This window comes from Artemia franciscana, chromosome 2, assembly GCF_032884065.1.
Source record: "Artemia franciscana chromosome 2, ASM3288406v1, whole genome shotgun sequence".
NCBI classification, from domain to species: domain Eukaryota; kingdom Metazoa; phylum Arthropoda; class Branchiopoda; order Anostraca; family Artemiidae; genus Artemia; species Artemia franciscana.
The window spans coordinates 58224259-58250039 of record NC_088864.1 but is presented as its reverse complement, the minus strand read 5'-3'; the positions used below and the strand labels follow the sequence as shown (position 1 = coordinate 58250039).

At 35.4% G+C, this 25781-nt stretch overlaps 2 protein-coding genes across 4 annotated transcripts in view; one reads left to right on the top strand and one right to left on the bottom strand.

The window, feature by feature from the left end:
- The window catches only part of LOC136043841 (N-acetylgalactosamine kinase-like), a 74652-nt gene extending 55064 nt beyond the window's left edge, over window positions 1-19588 (bottom strand). For 2 of the 3 annotated variants that reach the window (XM_065728778.1, XM_065728779.1), the window contains exons 1-2: window positions 4815-4948; window positions 1065-1235 (exon numbers count right to left, since the gene is read on the bottom strand). In XM_065728778.1, the coding sequence (XP_065584850.1) occupies window positions 1065-1235; window positions 4815-4888 (245 nt within the window). In that variant the 5' untranslated portion in view covers window positions 4889-4948. Of the gene's footprint in view, window positions 1-1064; window positions 1236-4814; window positions 4949-19511 lie in introns of those variants that run through there. The other variant, XM_065728780.1, reaches the window with a different exon arrangement.
- Window positions 19589-19895: 307 nt separating this feature from the next.
- LOC136035314 (organic cation transporter protein-like) overlaps window positions 19896-25781 on the top strand; it is a 46257-nt gene continuing 40371 nt past the window's right edge. The window contains exon 1 of the mRNA XM_065717027.1: window positions 19896-20149. Within this exon, the coding sequence (XP_065573099.1) occupies window positions 19929-20149 (221 nt within the window). The 5' untranslated portion in view covers window positions 19896-19928. The remainder of the gene's footprint in view (window positions 20150-25781) is intronic.

Here is a 25781-nt window from a genome sequence, read left to right as displayed (position 1 = left end):
TACCCCAAATTTTCACCTGGGGCAATGCCTTCTCTGCCCCCCCCCCTAAAACCACCATTGGCTGTTATTACCAACTTGTAACCATCCACTAGGCAACTAGCATGTTAATGGTATCCAAAGCTTCCGTTTCTTTTTTGGGGGCTGAATGGTACATATTGTGGTCATTGTCAGTCTGAATTTATAAAAAGTCCTAAAAATTGATAAAATAAATATCATTCAAATGAGCTTCACCCCACTATCATCCATTAGCAGCCAGAACTGACAAAACAAAATGAACTTTTGAAAAGGGGATATAAAAAGTAAAAAGAGGAACACCAGAGCTATTACACTGAGATCCAGCTTCTTTTGAATAAAGACAACTCTTTTTTCAATCCCATGCCCCTTATAAGATATTATTCAGCCATATCCATGTAACAAATATCAATTACTCAGGCCCAAATCAAAGATGAAGAAGGCATGTGATTTATTAAACAAATGTGATGACTTTAAAGTCCTTATGCAATTTCAAATTACCTGTGATTTTTTGTTCAAATTAAAATCAATGATTTACCTAGTTGTGAGAAGTTGCTTATTGGATTCTAAGAATTTGGGTGGAGGGTAGTGCGGTAGGTAAACTGACATGGACACAACTTCTTCTCTGCATTAGCAGTCCAATTTTTCTATGTATGGATTCAACTCCACGTAATGTTGTTCCTAGACCTATATTGAGGCATGATTTACAGGCTGGGGGGGGGACTGAACATGAGCGTTCAAAGTGAAAACAAAGTGCATATTTGAAATATATGTACCAGATTTACCTATTACCAACTTTCAATATAAGTGCAAATTAAGTTGCTTTTAAAAGGTCATCATTTTAGACGAAAAGACAAAAAATGGTCAATTTTGCCTTGTCCCATTTTGACCAATTTTCTATATGTGTTAGAGATTTTTTTTCTGGTTTGAATGGTACCGTTTGCCATAGATTAGAAAGACAGTATGATCAGATGGACAGTATGATCAGAATGACAAGATGTCATTCAGCAAACTATAATTTCCCATTTTTTATTTTCAGATTTGGTACTTACACAATTTTAGTTAAATCCAATTCAAAATTCCCATACTCAGATGCAGTATTTCTCAGACTAAGAAGGCTAGACTCAGGAATGTGCCTAAAAGCTGCATGGATGCTTTGCTCTATAGCCATTGGTAAAACTGAATATCCACAATAATCAATGTGCTCTCCAATAAGGTTCACTCTAGAAAAAAATGAAAAAATATACATTCCATTACTTTGGCTGATCAGTAATGTAACTAAATCCAGAAGTGTATCTTTTTTACTCAAATATTACAAGAAATATTGTATTTTATTTTGCAGATGTGTTCAGAATTCCAATAGCAGCTTTTATATGGATTGATACCTTTATTTTCAACAATTTCCGAAACTATTACAACAACAAAAGAAACAAAGCCACTACTAGAAGGCCAAATGACCTCTGCACAGTGACTCAATTAACTAATTAAATTGCATAATCAAGTGAAACACACACACAAAGACAGTTACATACATAATATTCAGACAATCCTGCTCTCATCCAGCATCATGACTGAGGAGAAACCATTTGACCTGGGATTTAAATATTGAAACCAATTCAGAGCCCCTAATGCTGTTTGGGAGGCTATTCCAGAGGAGTACATCCATGTGACAAAGGGCTTCTTTTTACAAAGAAGCCCTTGCTACTTCTGGAATAATTCACATTTTTGGAAAAGGGAAAGGAGATTTTAAATTTACAAGCAGTCATAAAACTAAGCACAATTGAAAACTACACCTGAATTCACAAATAAAATTAGCAATCCCAGTTCTGTTGATCAATTTTTCATGCCTAATTTTCCTCCAATATTCGAATCTCAGATTAATAATAAAAATAATATCATTAATTTTAATCCAACAGGCCTTTCTTGCTGGACAATTGGTTTGTTGAGCTAACAGTGAGGTGACTTATCATGATTGGTCAGTTTTAGTTTTGAAATTTAACTTACTAGAACTAATGCTGTAGTCAAAAATAATGTTTTTGGTTTTTGAAAAGTATGTCCCAATGTCAGTTACTTAACATCAGAAATTTTATTTCACAAATATCAAGGAGGAACAAAATAATTGCTAAGATTCAAAACAATATGACTTCTCACAAAACTGGTTCAATATGATAAGTCCTGGGAGAAACACAAAACACACCAACAAATTCAATGCATTTGCTGAGTGGTCAACATAACTTAATGATCAACTGGCTACAAGCCCATTAAGCAAACAGAGGGCATCAAACATGCAGGTCAACTGCCAAATTGTGCTGAACAGCTTTAAGTAAACTTTAAGTAAGTATGTGCAATTTATCTGATGGTAGCCATTTAAATTGAAATGCATGTTGCAAATAAAATAATAGCCACAAGTAATATAATCAAGCATGTGATAAATGATAGAATTCAAGTGTGTGTTGCAAAAAAAAAAATATTAGTGAGTAATATAATTGGTTATTTTTAGAAATTTAATTTGGTGTCTCTTCCTTTTTTTATTTGTCCCTTTGTAAAATACAGGCTAGCTACAAGCCTAATATAAAAACCAATGGAACAAAACTTACATACCATTGGATGATAGAAGTCAATTATATGAGGACAAATGATAATTATGATGCAGTTTGGCCTTCTATTTGACCATTTTTTAAATTTCTTTAATTGGATTTCAAAATGTTCATACAAAATTGAAGTTTTTATTTCAAGATTCAAGTTATATACATTTTCAACTTTTCTTATTTAAGTAGTGTTATTTATGCTTGTTGTTTATGCTTTCTTTCAATCTGCACTTTTCTATTTTTGAATTTGTAAGAAATAGAATTAATAATAAGAGATGTCCAAAAAATACCTTTTTTCTGTGTCAATCAATTCAGAACTAAGATGTGAATCCAAAATATTGTATAGACTTTCTGTGGATGTTAAGTATTTTCATAGTCAAAAGCTTTTGAGTTTTTTTTTCCTATTTATAGACATTCCAGTAACTGTAAGCTTTTTCAAAAAATTTTAAAGCAACTGACAGAAAATCATAAACCAAAGCAAATGTATTCAACTCACTTTTTTGGTCTGACATGTATTTCTAGAGTTAAAGTGTTTAATTTTTTCTGATATTCCTATTGGCTAAGCTATTTTTTAATTTATATATTGCTGTTTTTTTATTAAGAAGAAACAACAAAGCAATAACTAATAAATAGAAATAGTTGAGACCAGCAAACTTTTAAACAGTTATACCCCTCAAAATCCCAAAAGGTGCCAAGTCCCTACAGTAAGCCAAAGAAAAGGAACAGGGAAAAAATTTGCCTCTCATTGTAGTATAGCCTCAAATATCAAATGCAATAGCCCAACCTAGTAATATATTAGTTCACAGCTAAATTTAAGAAATACTTGATAAATAATCTGGTATCCACTTCAAATCAATTGACAGAAAAAATGGTAAAATTCTTGTTGATTGACTTCTTGCTATCTCAGAAAGAGGTTAGGTTGGGAAAACAAAACTTTCAGGGATGGGTCTAGAGGCTAAAGTATTTCTCAGGAAGGTATTTTGAAGTACCTACTTCTACTCCTTCTCCCTCTAGAGGGCCCTGACCTTTGATGACCTTCAAAATATGTGTGTTATAAAGGTGAAATCTTGCAAAATGGATCTTCTGCTTGAATGAAGTACAACAAAATTGTTTTCAGCTTCACAACTTTGCTCAATCCCAATTTATAAGGTTTTAAAGATATGCAAATACATTTCCTAAATTTTGAAAAAAAAAACATTGATATGGCTCAGAATTCTACTCAAATAACAGTAATTGCATTTTCAGAACTAAAGGCAGAGAAAAAGCAACTGATAACTGAAAATTAAGGTAAAATGTTGTTTTGTCAAAATTTCATTAGGTATAGACCTGTCATGTAGGCAAATTTCAGGGTTCTCTAGAGGGAGAAGGAGTGGAGGTGGGTACTTTAAAATACCTTCCCAGGATATACTTTAGCCTGTAGACTAATCCCTGAAAGGGTCAATGTTGGTATTACCAGAACAAATTTTTTGGGTCATGAAACTATTGTTAATAGATGCATTTTGACTTTTTGTACATATTTTCTCTCTTGCAAAACTACCAGAAACTTAACCTAATCTAACCTAACCTAACAAAAAATTGTCTTTAAAAGCAACAGAGCAATTTTCAGTCTTAAAAGTTTAGCAATTTCAAGTTTCTGATCAATGAAAATAGAAATGATTGCAATTCTATATATATAAATACAAGAATATTTGGGTGAGAATAACTCCTTAACAGTGAGTTTGCAGTAGTTTTGCAAGAGAAAAGATGTTCAAAAAGTCAAAATGCATCTATTAATAATAGTGTCATGACCCACAAAAATTGTTCCAGTAATACCAACATTGACCCTGAAAGTTTCATTTTCCTCATCTAGCCCCTTTCTGAGATAGCAAGAAGTCACTCAACTAGAAATTTACCCAAAAAAAACTTTTGAAAATGACAATTCTGACTACTTATACCTAATTCTGACTACTTTTTTTTTATTTACCTTTTTTTATTGGTACTACTGTACCAATTCTGACTACTTGTACCTAATGAAGTACCTCTGGAAAACATATAATAACAAAACATTGAAGCCTTATGATTTATACAATAGACAACACTATACCGCTGTCTCTGATTTTTTTCCTTATATGTAAGCTTAGACAAAATTCATTAGAACCTATGCTGTGCTCTTCTGATATCTAGTGTCTCTACAACTGCTGAGGATTTAATTTTGAAACTCATTGACGAAATTACCTTCCAGGCACTTTACAAATAAAATCTGGACGATGATTGAATTCTTCAATAAATTTATTGGTAATGTGGTGCATGGCATCAGTTTTTTTTATTCCTTCTTTTTTTTACGTAAACAATGTTCTTGACTTTTGAATATTTACATTTTTCATGTTGAAGATGTCTCTTCTGTATTTTCGATATATTTCTAGCTCGTAAACCGATGGAAAATGGCTGGAAAGCGAAGAATGTGCTTGGTATACGGAAACTGGTGGAATACGTTTCAGGACACCTATCTAGCTTACTTTTACCTTGTACCGAAGGATAGCCTTCTTCATACATGCCATAAGAAAATTCAGAAATGTAACCATGTTTGACAATGTTCTTCGTAATTTTTCTCGGAAAGTGAAAAATCACTTTCCGTGATTTTTCTGGAATCGCTTTGTGAAAAGCAGAAAGCAGAAGCTGCAAAAATATAACCGTAAAGTTATTACTTTCTGTCCCCATCCACATAAACACATGAAAAGGGATTCCAGGACTGCTTTCCAAGTCACAAAAACCATCATTAAATAGTCTCTGTATTATTTTTTTTTTATTTTTTTTTTTTTAGCAAAACACAGAAAAGGGCTATCAAAAAGATTAAATGGAGCTAATATATAGAGGAAATCTAAAAATACTTTATCTTAATTAGCTTAAATGTTAATGAATTGATTTTAGTATTGTGTTAAGAATAGCAGTTAGAGTAATAAATTACATTGCTTGCTGCAATTCCAAAATTATGTTCAAATTTTCGGATGCAATGGACTATAATCCTGATTAAAAATTAACTTAAACTTCACAGACATCCGTTAATTTAAAGAAGTGTCTATAAGGGTCCTATTCTAAAAAACTTCGGTGTCAGATTTTACAGTTAACCTGGAGTCACGCTGAACTTTAAAATTTTAAAACCATTGCTGTAATTACAAAGGTCTTCTAACAGCAGACGAATTAAGCCTTTTTTGATGTAATGATGTCACCACATGCTCGATACAGCCAACCTGTGAAAAATATGAATTTTTTCTTAGAAAATTCATATGCGTCTTCACCACCAGGCCCAGCACAAGGCACGCAGCAGGCTTCTATATATGGATTCTTATTGTCGCTTGTTTTCTAACCACATAAAATTTGAGTCTTTTCATAATGTCAATTCGTAGCCACTGTATGAAAAATATGGATTCTTTCTTAAAGTTTTGACATATTTAGATCATTTTGTGGCTAGTCACAAATGTATGAAAAATATGGATTCTTTCTTAAAATTTTGACATATTTAGATCATTTTGTGACCAGTGCTTTATTTTCTTCAGTCAACCCCTTAAACATTTAAAATGACCTTAAAATCTGAATTAGCCTCTTTGCAAAATTCTGATTTTTTTTATTGGGCCTTCAACTTTTGCCTTCGCTTGACTTTTGTCATTATGAAGAACATAACGCCAATCCTTTGCTATTGAACAGAGGATGATGCAATATTAGGTTCTTCACTAACATTATTATAAACTCTAATGTCGTTATTTATAGTTATTTCATTTCTTGGATCTTTATAAAGAGTTGAACGTCAACTTTTGCCCCGGTTTGTCTCTTGCCATTATGAAATCTATATCGCAGAAACATAATTGTTTTTAAGCAAAAGCATGGTAAGCATGGATGACCTTATCCATGTTAAATCCCAAACCTAATTATCATATCTATCATTTTCAACTTTGGCATGTTTTGACTCCGCTGTCGCTTGTCTTCTAACCCCATTATACTACTGCAAATGACGACTGGGACACAGGGACACAACTACAACGGGAACCCCGGGGGGCACAGGGGGGATATATAAATGACGATGGGGACACAGGGAATCTTTGATTAGCAATCACCATCAACAAAGCTCAAGGGCAATCATTAGAATAATGAGGTATAGGTCCGAATACGGATTGTTTTTCCCATGGACAATTATATGTTGCATGTTCAAGACTCGGTAAACCTGACAATCTATTTAAACGTAGAGACAATGGGACAGCGAAGAATGTTGTATATTCGCAAGTTTTACGTAGTTAAAAACATATATATATATATATATATATATATATATATATATATATATATATATATATATATATATATATATATATATATATATATATATATATATATATCTTTATTCACAGGTGGGACACAGGGACACAACTACAATGGCGCGGGACTAAAATGGCGCGTAACGACTTACGCGCGCGGGGGGGCTTGGGGGGGTTGCGAAGCGCCCCCACCAACTAGGTGTTGGGGTGGCACGAAGCACCACCACAAAAGCTAGTATATATATATATATATATATATATATATATATATATATATATATATATATATATATATATATATATATATATATATATATATATATATATATATATTTGACTCTCTTTGAGTGTCCCGGTCGTCAATTTATGTTCCCTGTGTCCCGGTCGTCATTTGTGTCCCGGTGTCCAGGTCTGTATATACATTCGTTTTTGAATTGGTATATGATGAAATAAATTTTTAGTTATTTTCCTTTTTTTCTTTTTAGTTTTTTTTTGTTTTTTACCTTTTTAGTTTTTTTTTGTAGTTTTTACCTTTTTTAGTTTTTTTATTTATATTTTTTAGTTTTCTTTTTCTCCTTTATTTTTCAGTTTTTTTCCTTTTATTATTTTTTTTTCTTTTTAGTTTTTTAGATTTTTTATTTTTTTTTTATTTTTTTAGTTTTTTAGCTTTTTTATTTTTTTTATGAGCTTTTAGTTTTTTTGTAGTTTTTACCTTTTTTAAGCCAAGGTTTGAACCTGGAACCTCTTGAACCTAGAACCTGGAACATAACACCTTACCAGCTCAGCTACATCGGCTTGAATACATTCGTTTTTGAATTGGTATATGATGAAGTAATTCAGACGTTATGCGGACAAACACGACGTCACTCGACAGACAGACAGACAACTTATCTATCTATATATTTAAAAACTAGCTGTTGGGGTGGCGCTTTGCGCCACCCCAACACCTAGTTGGTGGGGCGCTTCGCGCCCCTCAAGCCCCCCCGCGCGCATAAGTCGTTACGCGCCATATTAGTTACGCGCCATTGTAGTTGTGTCCCTGTGTCATATAAATTGATTGTCAGGTTTACTGACTCTTGAACATGCAACATATAACTGTCCATGGAAAAAACAATCCGTATTCAGATCTATAACTCATTATTCTAATGATGTGTCCCTGTGTCCCGGTCGTCATTTATATTCCCTGTGTCCCGGTCTTCATTTGTGTCCCAGTTTGTAATTTCTCTTTGAGTGTCCCGGTCGTCATTTATATTCCCTGTGTCCCGGTCGTCATTTGTGCCCCGGTGTCCCGGTCTGAAATTTCTATTCGAACAATCCCTGTGTCCCGGTCGTCATTTATATATCCCGCATGTGCCCCCGGCGTCCCCGTTGTAGTTGTGCTCCTGTGTCCCGGTCGTCATTTATATTCCCTGTGTCCCGGTCGTCATTTGTGTCCCGGTATGTAATTTCATCAGTTGACAAACATGACGTCAATCGACAAACAACTTCATGACGCATACAGCTCAATCCTTATAATGACGTCAGTCGACAAACATGACGTCAGTCGACACACAAACATGACGTCACTCGACACACACACACATACACACACACACAGACAACTTATTTTTATATATATAGTTAGATAAGTTGTCTGTGTGTTTGTGTGTCGAGTGACGTCATGTTTGTGTGTCGACTGACGTCATATTTGTCGACTGACAAAACTACAGACCGGGACATCGGGACACAAATAACGACCGGGACACCGAGACATGTATCTATCTATCTATATATCTATATATCCATCTATATAAAAATAAGTTGTCTGTGTGTCTGTGTGTCGAGTGACGTCATGTTTGTGTATCGACTGACGTCATATTTGTCGTCTGACGAAATTACAGACCGGGACATCGGGACACAAATGACGACCGGGACACCGAGACATAGGGAATATAAATGACGACCGGGACACTCAAAGAGAAAGCGACCGGGACACAAGGAATGTTCGATTAGCAATCACCATCAACAAAGTACCGGGACACAGGGAATATAAATGACGACCAGGACGCTCAAAGAGAAATTACAGACCGGGACACCGGAACACAAATGACGACCGGGACAAAAATGACGACCGGGACACAGGGACACAGGGGATATAAATGACGACCGCGACACTCAAAGAGAAATTACAGACTGGGACACTGGGACACAAATGACGACCGGGACACAGGGAAACAACAACAACGGGGACGCCGGGGGGCACAGGGGGATATATAAATGACGACGGGGACACAGGGAATGTTCGATTACCAATCACCATCAAAAAAGCTCAAGGGCAATCATTAGAATATTGAGGTATAGATCTGAATACTATTGTATATAGTATATATATACTATTATATATACATATATATATATCTATATTCACAGGTGGGACACAGGGACACAACTACAATGGCGCGTAACGACTTACGCGCGCGGGGGTTGGGGTGGACACAGGGGGGTTGGGATAGAGGGACACCCCGACTAGGTGTTGGGACACAGGGACACCCCAACTAGGTGTTGGGGTGGCGTTAAGTGCCACCCCAACAGCTAGTTTTTATATATATTCCCTGTGTCACGGTGTCCCAGTCGTCATTTGTGTCCCGGTGTCCAAGTCTGTATGTACATTCGTTTTTGAATTGGTATATGATGAAATAAATTTTTAGTTTTTTTCTTTTTTTCTTTTTAGTTTTTTCTTGGTTTTTACCTTTTTTTAGCTTTTTTAGTTTTTTCTTTTTTCTTTTTATTTTTTTTGTAGTTTTTACCTTTTTTCAGTTTTTTTTATTTTTTTTTTATATTTTTTTAGTTTTCTTTTTCTCCTTCAATTTTTAGTTTTTTTCCTTTTTTTATTTTGTTTTCTTTCTTTAACGCCTTACCAACTCAGCTACATCGGCTTGAACACATTTGTTTTTGAATTGGTATATGATGAAATAATTGAGACGTCATATGCGGACAATCACGACGTCACTCGACAGACAGACAGACAGACAGACAACTTATTTTTATATAGATATACTAGCTGTTGGGGTGGTGCTTCGCGCTTCGCTGAAAATTCTTGCAAATTTTCTTAAAAATTTAAATCTTGAAGGTCCCGCAAGGAAAATTCCTTACAGAATCGATAAAAAATACTATACGCAAACAATAGGTACATTTTGTGACTTACAGCCCTTTCCTCTGAAAAATTCTCCTTAACATTCTTACATTTGAAAAAGAATTCAATTTCTGATCGTTTTCCGAATAATATCGGATACCCCCTACAGAAATCCCTCCTCCCTCAGTTGAAAATTGCCCCTACAGAAAAATTCCCCATGGAAATTCATGTTAGAATTAAAATGACTATCTAACAATTTTGATCGGACGACTTTGGGGCAAAACAGAGGCGACATTAAAACTTAAAACGAACAGAAATTACTCCGTATTGAAAGGGGCTTTCCCTCCTCAACGCCCCGCTCTTTACGCTAAAGTTTTTTACTGTTTTAAAATGTAGAGTTAAGAAAAAGAGTCAAATTTTAGCGTAAAGAGCGGGGCGTTGAGGAGGAAAAGCCCCTTTCAAATACAGAATAATTTCTGTTCGTTTTAAGTTTTAATGTCGCTCCTTACTTTCATTTTTAAAAAAAACTTTTTTTTTGTTTAATATATCGAAGAAGTAAGACTTTTGCCGCTATGAATCTTACTCTGGCTGACCCTGATCTTGCGACTTCAGGTCTACTTGGCCAAGTGGCTACGGTGCAGGCTGAGTTGGAAAAAACGAAGTTAAGTCTAAAAAATGATATAGCCCGCAAAGTAGCGGAAATGGCTACTGATGGTGGCTCTGCGGATACAATTGTCAGCGAAGTGTGCGCCTCTATTGCGGTTGAATATAATCCTAAATTTGAAAAGCTTGAAAAATCACTCAAAACCCTAAAAACACTTATTGAAAATCTTAAGGAGCGCGTTAATCGCATAAAGATGAGGCTTGACGATTATGACCAAGAAGTTCTTCTTTATACTCTCGTAATCCATGGAATGAAACAACAGCCAGGTGTTAACCTGAATAGCACTGTGATTGATTTGGTTAAGCAGAAGTTAGGTGTAGTGATATAACGGATAGGCATATTACAAGCGTATTTCGATTCCGGCAGAATATGATCAGCGTAGATGGTTCTGGTAAAGTAGCTCCCATAATGGTGAAGTTTCAGAGCAAAGATATTGTCCGAAGAGTCTTAAAAAAAAGCAAAATTAGCGCGTACCGGTGTATACATCACCGAGGGTTTAACAAAGCGTTGAAGAGACATTTTGAACATGGCGAGAGACAAATTTGTTGTGAAGTATGTTTGGACAGACCATGGTAATGTCCTTGTGAAAAGGCCAAGCGACCCTTCCGTTCGCAGAATGAGGTCACTTGTTGATTACATGTGATTTTGTTGATTATTTTTTTTTTCTTTTTCAGATATTTTTTTATTTTGATTTTATTGTTCAATAGTAATACCAATATTTACTATTTTTCGTTTTAATGGGTACTGATCTACTAAGTTTGCGGCTTAAACGATATGAACAAGACCCATTTGATATCGACAAATATTTATTATCTAAGCTTATGGCAGAGCAGTCTCTTTTAAATTTGCGGCAGGGTAGTTTTAGCACGTATATTAATGGACCTGTAGACATTAATAAAAGAACAAATGAATGCCTTGTGCGCGCGTAGAACTGCCACATTACGTCATCTTACCATGATATTGTTCAGTTTATGTATGAAAATGATTCTATTCAGTTGCTTGCTTTATGTGAAACGTATTTGGGTATGGATAGTCTTCTCTCGTTCTATAGTTTTCCAGGGTATAGTCTAGAATTGAAAAATCGTTCAAAAATGGAAAGAGCAGGCCTGGCGTTTCTAGTAAGGGACTCTCTATAGTATAAGGTGCGTGATGGTCTTGAGGTTTGGCTAGAGGGTGAGTTTGAAAGTTTTTCTGTTGAAGTTAGATTTGAAGAAAAGAATTTTTTAGTTTGCATTATTTATAGACCACCAAGTTCTATTTTTGATCGTTTATATCTGGTTTTGATGATTTAATGCTGAATGTAAGAAATTCAGGTTTGGAATTTATGATAATGGGTGATTTTAATTATGATTTGAAAATACTAGCTGGCATGAATCTTGATTTTTTAAATTTCATGTCATCTCACGATATATACCCTGTGGTCACAGTTCCAACAAGGATCACTGAGCATTCTGCGACCTTGATTGACAACATATTTGTTTCGTCACGTCAAGTAGCAACTACATGCGCAGACGTTATAATTTCGCCTATCTCTGATTACCTGCCAGTCCTTGCTAGATTAGAGCTTCACATAAAAAAACAAGTACTGAAGCGTAATATACAGATCTGAGATCTGAAGCCAGCGAACGTTAAAATGTTTTCAGAAGAGCTAGATGCTGTAAATTGGGAGAGTATATTTAGGGAGAATAACCCATCTTTGGCTTTTGAAAAGTTCAACACCACGCTGCTAGGTATTTATGACTTGACATGCCCACTGAAAAGCATGAAAATAGGAAAAAAAAGCAGCGAGAAAACCTTGGGTTGATGATGAGCTTTTGCGAATGATTAATATAAGGAATGCTTTGTATACAGCACACATCACTGAACCAAATGAGTTTAGTTCTGCACAGTTTTAGGATCAACGTAATCTAGTTAACTCTACTAGACGAAAGAAAATGAGAAACTTTTATGGCGAAGAATTTAAGAAATATACATCAGACTCTAAAGCCACTTGGGAAATTATTAATTAAGTGGTCAGAGGTAGTCCTGCTCAACAACTGTATAGCCTAAATGTTGGTGGCGAAATAGTTCGAGATCTTGACAAAGTATGATATTTGTTTGCTTATCATTTCTTGAAGATTGGTGAAACTGTTCAGAGTGAAGCAGCAGTGAACGACGAGTTGCTGATAGAAGATTCAACTTTTGAAGACCTAAGAGGTCAAGATTTTGAAATGAAATTAGAAAATCTGTCAATGGCAGAGAGTCAATTTCCCCGTTCGCTAAAAATGGCCAAAGTCATCCCACTTCCAAAGTCTGGGACTATAAGTGACCTTTCAAATTGGAGGCCTTTATCAATACTACCCACCATTTCAAAGCTATATGAAAAAATAGTGCACAAAAGACTATATGAGCATCTACCAAATTGCGGATTTCTGTCTGAAACTCAATTTGGATTTAGAAAAAGACATTCAACTGTGCATGCCACTTTAAATTTAATTGATAAGGTAAATGGTACATTGGAAAAAAATTATTTTTGCATGACAATTTTCATTGATTTTAAGAAAGCTTTTGATACTGTTGATTTTGGAATTTGGTTGTATAGATTGTCGAACTTAAGTATTAGGAATACGTGTTTGAGTTGGTTTGAGTCGTATATGCGAGGTAGAAGTGTAAAAGTTGCAATAAATGATGAAGTTTCACAGGCTTACCCATTGAATTGCGTAGTGCCACAAGGTTCTGTCCTAGGTCCTCTTTTATTTTTAAATTATGTAGATAGTACGAGATTTTGTCCCTGGTTACTTAACGTCTTTTGCCGATGACACTGCTATTACTGTTATTGCCAAATCGTTACCGGACTTGGTAGATCGAGTGAACAGTGCTTTAAAGGGACTTCATACGTTTGTTACACTTAGTAAACTTTCTGTTAATGCTTCAAAAACAAAATACATTGTTTTTAGAAAGACTGGTGAGCCCCAAGATTTACCTTCAGATATTAAGTACAATGGTGTTTCTTTGAAACAAGTCCGAGAAACGTGTTACCTCGGGTTTCTTCTTGACTTCAAACTCAGTTGGAAGGCGCACATTGACCTGGTTTCCTGCAAAGTGTCAAGGGGAGTTGGAATGCTGCGGTGTCTAAAAATGTGCTTCCTTTGAAAGTTTTAATGTCACTGTACCATACTTTAATAGCGTCGTATATAAATTATGGTTGTTTAATCTGGGGTAGTAACTTTCAGTCTAATTATAGGAGAGTTTAAGTGCAACAGAATAAGGCAATTAGAATTCTAGGAAATTATGATCGTGGAAGCGTTAGCACTGTGTCTATGTATAAGAAGTTTGATATTTTGGATTTTGGAAAAATTAGAGACATGCAGATTGGTATTTTAGTACATCAGTGTCTACATAATTTAGGGCCTGATATTTTTAATGATTTTTTTAGCTTGGGTTCTTCTTATCATGATTATGACAAGCGAAATTCAAATAATCTTGTTCATGAGTTTCGGAATACTTCCCGGTCGGCTCATGTCATCAGATAAATAAAAAAAAATAGTTTTTTTTTAACTGAAAGTAAGGAGCGACATTAAAACTTAAAACGAACAGAAATTACTCCGCATATGAAATGGGTTTTCCCCTCCGCAATCCCTCGCTCTTTACGCTTAAGTTTTTAATTGTTTTAAAAATTAGAATTGTGGCAAAGAGTCAAACTTTAGCGTAAAAAGTGAGGGATTGCAGAGGGGAAAACCTATTTCATATACGGAGTAATTTGTGTTCGTTTTAAGTTTTAATGTCGCTCCTTACTTTCAGTAAAAAAACTAGTTTTTCTTATTTAATTTCTGAACGTTTTTGAATTAATGCGTGTTTGATTTGGGCTCTCCGCACATATATTAAAATGAAATTTGCATACTAATTTTTTTTTTCTAAAAGATACATCAAAAGAATCGGATTTTCATACTAATTTTAAATATATATTTCATCAAATTTAATCTATGTCATCAAAAGTTAAGAGCCTGAGAAAATTTACCTTATTTTGAAAAATAGGGGGAACATCCCTAAAAGTGATAGAATCTTAAGGAAATCACACCATCGCATTCAGCGTATAAGAGAAGCCTATAGCAAAAACTTCAAGCTCCTATCTACAAAAATGTGGAATTTCGTATTTTTTGCCAGAAGACAGATCACGGGTGCGTGTTTATTTTTTTGTTTGTTTGTTTTATTCTTTTTCCCAGGGGTCATTTTATCAGCCAAGTGCTCCTAGAATGTCGCAAGAGGGCTCATTCTAATGGAAATGAAAAGTTCTAGTGTCCTTTTCAAGCGACAAAAAAAATTGGAGAGTCCCTAGGCCCCATCCCACGCTCATTTTCCCCCAAATTCACCGGATCAAAATTCTGAGATAGCTATTTTGTTCCGCATAGTCGAAAACTATAATGACTATGTCTTTGGGGATGACTTACTCCCTCACAGTCCCTGGGGGAGGGACTGCAAGTTACAAACTTTGACCAGTGTTTACATTAAGTAATGGTTATTGGGGAGTGTATAGACGTTTTCAGGGGGATTCTTTTGGTTTGGGGGGTTGGGTTGAGGGGAGGGGGCTATGTGGGAGGTATCTTTCCTTGGAGGAATATGTTATGGGGAAAGAGAAACTCAATGAAAAGGGCGCAGGATTTTCTAACATTACTATAAAAAAACAATAAAAAATAAACATGAAAAAGTTTTTTCAATTGAAAGTAAGGAGTAGTATTAAAACATAAAACGAACAGAGATTATTAAGCATATGAAGGGTTCTAAAAATACTTTAGAATAAAGAGCAAGGTATTTAGGAGGAGATAAATACATCGCTCTTTATGCTGAAGTATTTTTAGTAATTTCAACTACCTATTCTACGGCCTTTCTGATTCAGGGGTCACTCTTAAAGAATTGGGACAAAACTTAAGATTTAGTATAAAGAGTGAGGTATTAACGAGGGGACAAACCCCCTCATATACATAGTAAAAATATAAGAATATAAAAGTTTTTTACATAAGTTAATTCTTAAGTTACGTATATTTTTACTAATAAAAACGTTCGTAAAAAATTATAAGTTCTAGTTGCCTTTTTAAGTAACCGAAAAAAACAGGGTAACTACACCTCCTTCCCACTCCCTTATCTCTCAAAATCGTCTGATCAAAATTAAGAGAAAGCTATTTAGCCAAAAAGAGAATTAGTAGGCTATGCAAATTTCATTTTAATAATTTATGTGCGGAGAGCCAAAATCAAACATGCATTAATTCAAAAACGTTCAGAAATTAAGTAAAAAAACTAGTTTTTTAACTGAAAGAAAGGAGTGACATTAAAACTTGAAACGAACAGAAATTACTCCGTATATGAAATGGGTATTCCCCTCCACGATCCCTCGCTCTTTTTGACTCTTTGCCACAATTCTAATTTTTAAAACAATTAAAAACTTTAGTGTAAAGAGCGAGGGATTGCGGAGGGTAAAACCTATTTCATATACGGAGTAATTTCTGTTCGTTTCAAATTTTAATGTCCCTCCTTACTTTCGGTTAAAAAAAACAGTTTTTTTTAATTAATATTCTTAAAGATCTTTAATATCGAAGGTTGAGATAGAGCGTAGTTGATTGAGAACAAAGTTTCAAGAAAATATTTGTGTAAGTATTATATGTATTTCCGCGGTGAAAGGGGAAGTGTGCCATCCCTATGCGGAATGGCATCCCTATACTTCGAAACCAAAAATTATAATTTTTGGGATTTGGCGATTTATAGCAGTATACGTTGTTTTCATCAATTACCTTTGGCTGCCCAGAACAAAAATAAGAATATATATATATATATATATATATATATATATATATATATATATATATATATATATATATATATATATATATATATATATAAGAAGTTTTTATGTTAATGTTGGTAACAAAGGTTGAAATTTCAAGTAAAAAAGGTTATTAAGTTACCGAGAGGAGAGGAGGTAGAATTTAAAAAAAGAGCATAGAGGATTAAGGAACTGGAAGCTTCTTTATGCTAGAAATAATTTCTGTTTATTATATGTCTTAATACTGCTCCTTAGTGACAGCTGGAAAAACCTTTTTTATTTAATTGTATGTATATACTGGATAAAGCTTTAAAAAAATTTGCAGTCATTATGACATATGATATTGAGAAGCTGAAGATTTCCGGTATTTTAAATCAATTATAAAACATAATAGTTTCCAAATGATTATTTAGAAATTTCAGAAAGGGCATCTGCAGATCATAAATCTTGTTTTGTGCCATAAAATGACAGAAAATGTCACCCTGCAGGGATGCAATATCTTTAGCTACTCAAAAACGACACTAGAACTTACAATTTGTGTTCAAACGAACTCTACTCTGATTTCCTAGGCCCATTGATTCACTTTAATCATACTTGAGGAAAAAACAACTGCAATAAGCGTCCATGACTGACTTTCCCGGAAAAAAAGAAAAATCCAGCATTTTTTTTAGAGGCTTGAAATATCGATAATAGCGTTTTCTGATGTTCTGGATTCAATAGTGCAATTTTCATAAAGATTGTTTCCTTGGGTTGTTTCTCTACCTTGTATGAATCAGCAAATTTACTCATGCTGATAATTTTTGATGAGTAATTTTAAGCTCAATAAGTTTTATATATTTGGAATCAAAACAAACAATTAATTTATTCCATGTCCATGTGGGTATAAAAATAAAATTTTGTTCTGAGGGCTTCAATTGCTATCGATATACGTCACTTCTATTGACACGCTGCTACCACACGAATATATTGTGTCTGATAAATATTTCTGATAATAATAGTTTAGCCCACATTTCTTCTCTTCCCACATGGGTTGGATCTGAATGCGCTACAAAGGCGTAGCTATCCCCAAAATTCATAGATTAGTGTGCTAGATTAGTCTGTCAAGTATAGTTGGAATCCAACTATCCCTTTTTGAACGTGTCCTGATTATAATAATTTAAGAATCAATGGTTTTTCAGAAATGTTAGAAACTATTGTTTTCCAAAAATTTACAAATTACATGGATACTTTTGAAGCTTTTCTTTATTAATTTTTCTGATAGTTGTGATGTCTTCTTTTCCTTCGTTTTCCTGAGCCTGTCATTCGGTCACCTTCTTGTGGTTTTTCTTTCCGGTTCACTCCTGTCTACAATTAAATAAAAAAAAAAAGTTTTTTTTAAATGAAAGTAAGGAGCGACATTAAAACTTAAAACGAACAGAAATTACTCCGTATATGAAAAGGGCTTTTCCTCCTCAACGCCTCCCACTTTACGCTAAAGTTTGACTCTTTCTCTTAACTAAAACAGTAAAAAACTTTAGCGTAAAGAGCGGGGCGTTGAGGAGGAAAAGCCCTTTTCATATACGGAGTAATTTCTGTTCGTTTTAAGTTTTAATGTCGCTCCTTACTTTCATTTAAAAAAAACTTGTTTTTTTTTATTTAATTTCTGGACATTTTTTAATTCATGCATGTTTTGATCTTGGCTCTCCGCACATAAATAATTAAAACAAAATTTGCATATTAATTTTCTTTTTGGCTAAATGGCTTTTTCATAGTTGTAATCGGAAGATTTTGAGAAAAAGGGAGAGAGGGAGGAAGCCTAGTTGCCCTCCGATTTTTTGATTACTTAAAAAGTTAACTAGAACTTTTAATTGTTTTACGAATATTTTCATTAGTAAAAAATGTACGTATTTTACGAATTAACTTACGTAACGAACTTCTATATTCGTATATTTTTATTGCGTATATGAGGGAATTCACCCCTCGTCGATACCTCACTCTTTACACTAAAGCTTAAATTCTGTCCCAATTCCTTTGAATCACAAAGGCCGTATAATAAATAGTTGAAATTACTAAAAATACTTTAGCGTAAAGAACGAGGTATTACGAAGAGGCAAACCCCTCATATGCGCAATAATTTCTGCTCGTTTTAATTCTTAATGCTGCTCCTGACTTTCAGTAGAAAAAAGCTTCTCATATTTTTTTTTCATTGTTTTTTTAAATAATGCAAAAAATCCTGCGCCCCCTTCATTGAAAGTCTCTTCCCCAGTGAGAAGTTTTTCCATGGAAATATCCTCCCACATACCCCCCCCACCTCAACTCTCCCTCCCAAACCAAAAAAATCCCCCTTAATACGTCCGTACACTTCCCAGTAACCATTACTATATGTAAACACAGGTCAAAGTTTTTAACTTGATACCCCTCCCACGGGGACTGTGGGGTAGTAAGTCGTCCCCAAAGACATAGTTATTATGTTTTTCGAATATGGTGAATAAAATGGCTATCTCAAAATTTTGATCCGGCGACTTGGGGGAAAAATTGAGCGTGGGAGGGGGCCTATGTGCCCTCCAATATTTTTGGTCACTTAAAAAGGGCACTAGAACTTTTAATTTCTGTTAGAATTAGCCCTCCTGCGACATTCTAGGACCACTGGGTCGATACGATCACCCCTGGGAAAAAAACAAATAAACACGCATCCGTGATTTGTCTTCTGGCAAAAATGCGAAATTCCACATTTTTGTAGATAGGAGCTTGAAACTTCTACCATAAGGTTCTCTGATACTCTGAATCTGATGGTGTGATGTTCGTTAAGATTGTATGACTTTTATGGGGTGCTTTCCCCTATTTTCTAAAATGAGGCAAATTTTCTCAGGCTCGTAACTTTTGATAGGCAGGACTAATCTTGATGAAAGTTATATATTTAAAATCAGCATTAAAATGCGATATTTTTAATGTGACTATTGGTATCAGAATTCCATTTTTTAGAGTTTCGGTTATTATTGAGCTGGGTCGCTCCTAACTGCAGTTCGTTACCACGAACTGTTTGAAAGAACGAGACGAAAAAAAAATGACTCCTTACTTTTTACCAATTGTTCTGAGCTCCGATTAGAAACAACCAAGAGTAGATTTCACTTAGTATCTATTGTCGAAAATCTGAATTATTAAAAAAGAGCAACGTCTATCATCTGTGTTGTGAAGAAGAAGCTAGCTAAAACAAACAAACTAAAAATCTTGTCTCTGCGTCAATTGCGCAAAAAATCATATTTTTAATTTTTCTCTTTTCTTATTATTTTTGCACACAATTAAGTAATTGGTTTCAAGAAATAAAAGTCCTGTATTTAAAGTTCTATTCTCCAAAAATTCTACGAAAAATTACCACACGAATTCCACTTGGATTTTTTAAACTGATAGGCTAATCACTTCAGCTGTCAAAAAATTGTCACTCAAATCAAATATAAACAGGCGCTGGAAAAAAAACGATCGAAGTTGCCTAAAAATGCAAGCCGACTCAGAGGTTAAAGCTAATTCTCTCGAAAATAAAAGAGACATTTTGCCAGAATCCGCCAAGAAGCTACTGGATTACGATACTGTTCTGCAATATATTGGTGGTTTTGGCCCTTTCCAATTCAGGATATGCATTCTTATATGGCTAGCAGCCATGTACTGCGCAGCTGGTGTAATGTCTTTCTCATTTACGGGAGCTGTTCTTGAACACAGGTATAGATTTTTTTTCTGTTTACACCCCAGCAGTGACTAAGTAAAGAGCAACATGTGCTGCGTGCATTATGTGATTCTATTCTCCTCCCTCAATCCGTTTCCAATTCGTCTAGAGAGAATGGTCTTAGAGGCTTCGACCCATTAGACCAGAACTTTAACGTTCTAAACGGGCTAAAAGTGTTAGGAGGGTGACCAGCTCCCTCCCAAGCTACTTTCACCTCATATACTCCCCACGACACATCATGGCACGATAAATTCGAAATTATCAAAAGATAAAAGAAAACGAATGTCTCCGTGGAGATATTATTGACGCAGCTCCAAGGGTAAGGACTTGAAAATATGTAATGGGCTCATTTCTTACAGATATATTGTAGTCAATAAGGTGGGCAAGTGTCACTTAGTTAAAGCCGGGATATCCCGGGGCATGTGTATGATTGGAGGTGCAAACCGGACCGTTTTAGCCTCCAATGACCTTCTAACCTCCAACACCAAAGGCGCTCAGCGCTCCAGGACGCTGCCATATGCCTCTGATGGCAGTATATTAATGTTCGACACAGCCATTTATGTTCAAAATAGTAAAAAGATCAATTAAATATGCCTCTACGGTTTACATAGTCCACGCAGCTCCAGGGGCTAAGGTCCTAAAATATGCAAATTTCAAATTTTATTTGATCTTCAAATTGTATTGTGAGACGATCTTGATGAAAATTACACCATTCAATTTACAACGGTTAAGAGCTATAAAAGAATGGTTTTGACCATCCATCTGCAAAAACGTTCTGAGACCATACTGTTTATGCATGACATATGAAAACAACGAAAGGAAATAATAAATGAAAAGAGAAAAATCAAATAGATGAAAAACGAGGATTTTATCAGCCAGTGGCAAAATATGAAAAACAAGCATATATTTCGACAAGGATCTCCGCCAAGTCGTCCTCAGTGCTAAAAAAATAAGAAAGAGGAAAAAGAAACAACAACAAGATCTAACCTTCTTAAGTGAACTGTACGAGAGGGAAAAAGACACTGAATAAAACAAACAACACGAGCTAAGAGCTCATATGGCACTTGTGACGAGGCGAGAAGAGCTAAGAGCCAAGAGCTCATATGATATGAGCTCTGACAAAATTCTAAGAATCAATAGATTGATTTAAAAGGAAAATCAAAGGCTTTATGACGGTCAGGATTTAAAATAAGAGCTCTGAGTCACGATGTCCTTCTAAATATCAATATTTATTAAGATCAGATCACCCACTCGTAAGTTCTAAATAGCTAATTTTTTCTAGTTTTTCCTCTCCCTCTAGCCCCCCCCCCGCCAGATGGTCAAATCTGGGAAAACGACTTTATCAAGTCAATTTGTGCAGCTCCCTGACTTGCCTACCAATTTCCATCGTCTTAGCACGTCCAGAAGCACCAAACTCGCCAAATCACTGAACCCCTCCTCCCAACTCCCCCAAAGAGAGTAAATCCGGTACGGTTACGTCAATCAAGTATCAACGACATTTGCTTATTCTATCCACCAAGCTTCATCCCGATTCCTCCACTCCAAGTGTTTTCCAAGATTTCCCCCTCCAACTCCCCCCAATGTCAAAAGATCTGGTCGGGATTTGAAATAACAGCTCTGAGACATGAATCCCTTGTAAATATCAAATTTCATTAAGATCCGATCACCTATTCTTAAGATAAAAATACCCCAATTTTCACGTTTTCCAAGAATTCCGGTTTCCCCCTCCAGCTTCTCCCAATGTCATAGGATCTGGTTGGAATTTAAAATTAGAGCTTTAAAGCACAAGATCCTTCTAAATATCAATTTTCATTAAGATCTGGTCACCCTTTCGTAAGTTACAAATACCTCATTTCCCCCCTCCCCGCCCCCAACTCCACCAAAGAGAGCAGATCCATTCCAGCTATGTCATTCTACAGGTTTTTATTCTTCCCATCCAGTTTTATCCTGATCTCTTCGCTTGAAGTATTTTCTAAGATTTCCAGTCCCCCCAATCGCCCCCCCCCCAAATGACGCTGGATTCGGTTGAGATTTAAAACAAGAGATCTGAGTTACGAGGTCCTGCTAAATATGAAGTTTCATGAAGATCCGATCACTCCTTCGTAAGCTAAAAATGTGTCATTTTTTCTAATTTTTCAGAATTACCTCCCCCCCCCCTTTCTCCCCAGTAGAGCGGATCCGTTCCAATTACGTAAATCGCGCATCTAAGACTTCTGCTTATTTTCCCCACCAAGTTTCATCCCGATCCCTCCATTCTGAGCGTTTTCCATGATTTTAGGTGCCCCCACTCCAAACTCCCCCCAACGTAACCAGATTCGGTCGGGATTTAAAATAAGAACTTTGAGACACGATATCCTACTAAATATCAAATTTCATTGAGACCCGATCACCCGTTCGTAAGTTAAAAATACCTCATTTTTTCTAATTTTTCAGAATTAACCCCCCCCCTCCGAATACCCCAAAGAGAGCGGATCCGTTCTGGTTATGTCAATCATGTATCTAGAACTTGTGCTTGTTAGGATCATATAAGTGCAGGGTCATATAAGCTGGGTTGCCGTTTCACCAAAATACATCTAAACAAAATTTTGAAATAGCCATTTTGTGTAATGTAATTGAAAGGTCCGGAAATTATGTCTTAGACGATGACCCCCACTCACCTCGTATTTTCCCGAAACGCATCTGATAGAAACTTCGATATGGGCATTTGCTGTCGTAGAAATTTGAAAACAGCTCATTCGATATAAAATAAATCAAAAGGCATTGTGTCTATGGTTGCCAATAAGACACTTCAGCAATATATCAAAATGACTTGAGGTATTAAGTTGAAATTTTAGAGGATACTACTTTTACTGCTTCTGCTCTTACAATTTAAATTAAATAAAAAAAACGAGTTTTTTTAACTGAAAGTAAGGAGCGACATTAAAACTTAAAACGCACAGAAATTACTTCGTATATGAAAGAGGCTGCTTCCTCATCAACGCCCCGCTCTTTACGCTAAAGTTTGACTCTTTCTCTCAATTCTTCTTTTTAAAACAGTAAAAAACTTTAGCATAAAGAGCGGGGCGTTGATGAGGAAGCAGCCTCTTTCATATACGGAGTAATTTCTGTGCGTTTTAAGTTTTAATGTCGCTCCTTACTTTCAGTTAAAAAAACTCGTTTTTTTTATTTAATTTCTGAACGTTTTTGAATCAATGCATATTTTGATTTTGGCTCTCCGCAGAGGAATAATCAAAACGAAATTTGCATATTTTTTTTTTTGGGGGGGGGCTAAATGGCTTTCTCATAATTTTGATCGAATGATTTTGAGAAAAAAAGAGCGGGGGCGAAGCCTAGTTGCCCTCCGATTTTTTGGTTAATTAAAAAGGCAACTAGAACTTTTAATTTTTTACGAATCTTTTTATTGGTAAAAGATTTACGTAACTTATAAATTAGCTTACGTAAAGAACTTTTGTATTCTCATGTTTTTATTACATATATGAGGGGATTCGCCCCATCGTCAGTACCTCGCTCTTTACACTAAAGCTTAAATTTTATCCCAATTCATTAAGAATGACCCCTGAATCACAAAAGCCGTAGAATAAATAGTTGAAATTACTAAAAATACTTTAGTGTAAAGAGCTAGGTATCATAAGGAGGTGAGCCCCTTATATGGGTAATAATTTCTGTTTGTTTTAAGTTTTATTGCTGTTCCTTACTTCCAGCTGAAAAAGCTTTTTCACATTTATTTTTTAATTTTTTTTTAAATAATGCTAGTAAATCCTGATCTCCCTTCATGGAAGTTTTCTTCTCCCATGACAAATTCTCGATGGAAACTTCCCCCAGAATATCCCCCTCTTCTCAACCCCTCCCCCCAACCAAAAAAATCCTCCTGAAAACGCCTGTATACTTCCCAATAACCAATACTATATGTAAGCACAGGTCAAAGTTTGTAACTTGTTGCCCCTCCCACGGGGACTGTGGGGGAGTAAGTCGTCCCCAAAGACATACTTATAAGGTTTTTCGACTACGCTGAATAAAATGGCTATCTCAGAATTTTGATCCGTTGACTTTGGTAAAATAATTAGCGTGGGAGGGGGCCTAGGTGCCCTCCAATTTTTTTGGTCACTTAAAAAGGGCACTAGAACTTTTCATTTCCGTTAGAATGAGCCCTCTTGCAACATTCTAGGACAACTGGGTCGATACGATCACCCCTGGGAAAAAAAACAAACAAAAAAACAAAAAAACAAATAAACACGCATCCGTGATCTGCCTTCTGGCAAAAAATGGAAAATTCCACATTTTTATAGATAGGAGCTCGAAACTTCTACAATAGGGTTCTCTGATACGCTGAATCTGATGGTTGGATTTTTGTTAAGATTATAGGACTTTTGAGGGGTGGTATTCCCTATTTTCTAAAATAACGCAAATTTTCTCAGGCTCGCAACTTTTGATGGGTAAGACTAAACTTGATGAAACTTATATATTTAAAACCAGCATTAAAATGCGATTCTTTTGATATAGCTATTGGTATCAAAATTCCATTTTTTAGAGTTTTGGTTACTATAGGAGTGACCCGGCTCAATAGTAAATGAAACTCTAAAAAATGGAAATTTAATACTAACAGTTATATTAAAAGAATCGGATTTTTATGTTGAATTTAAAAATATAACTTTCATCAAAGGTTAAGAGCCTGAGAAAATTTGCCTTCTTTTGGAAAATAGGGGGAAACACCCCCTCAACGTCAGAATCTCAACGAAAATCACACAATCGAATTCAGCGTATCAAAGAACCCTATTGTAAAAGTTTCAAGCTCCTATCTATAAAAATGTGGAACTTTGTATTTTTCTGCCAGAAGACCGACCACGGGTGCGCGTTTATTTGTTTTTTTTTTCCCATGGGTCATCGTATCGACCAAGTGGTCCTAGAATGTCACAAGACGGCTCATTCTAACGGAAATGAAAAGTTCTAGTGCCCTTTTTAAGTGACCAAAAAATTGGAGGGCACCTAGGCTCTCTTCCACGCTCATTTTTTCCCAAAGTCAATGGATCAAAATTTTGAGATTTTGTTCAGCATAGATTTTGTTCAGCATAGTCGAAAACATAATAACTATGTCTTTGGGGATGACTTACTCCCCCACAGTCCCCGGGAGAGGGGCTTCAAGCTAAAAGCTTTGATCAGTGTTTACATACAGTAACGATTATTGGGAAATGTACAGACGTTTTCAGGTTGTTTTTTTTTTTTTGGGGGGGGGGGTGGAGGGGAGGGGGTTACATGGGAGGATCTTTCCTTGGAGGAATGTGCCATGGGGGAAGTGAAATTCAATGAAGGGGGCGCAGGATTTTCTAGTGTTATTATAAAAAAAACAATGAAAAAATAAATATGAAAAAGTTTTTTCAACTGAAAGTAGGGAGCAGCAGTAAAACTTAAAACAAACAGAGATTTTTACGCATAATGAGGGGGTTTTCTCCTCCTAAATACTTCACTCTTTATGCTAAAGTATTTTTAGTAATTTCAACTATTGATTCTACGGCCTTTCTGATTCAGGGGTCATTCTTAAAGTTTTGGGACAAAAGCTTTAAGTGTAAGTGTTTAGTGTGTTTAAAGTGTTTAAAAGTATTTAAGTGTTTAAGATTTAGTGTAAAGAGCGAG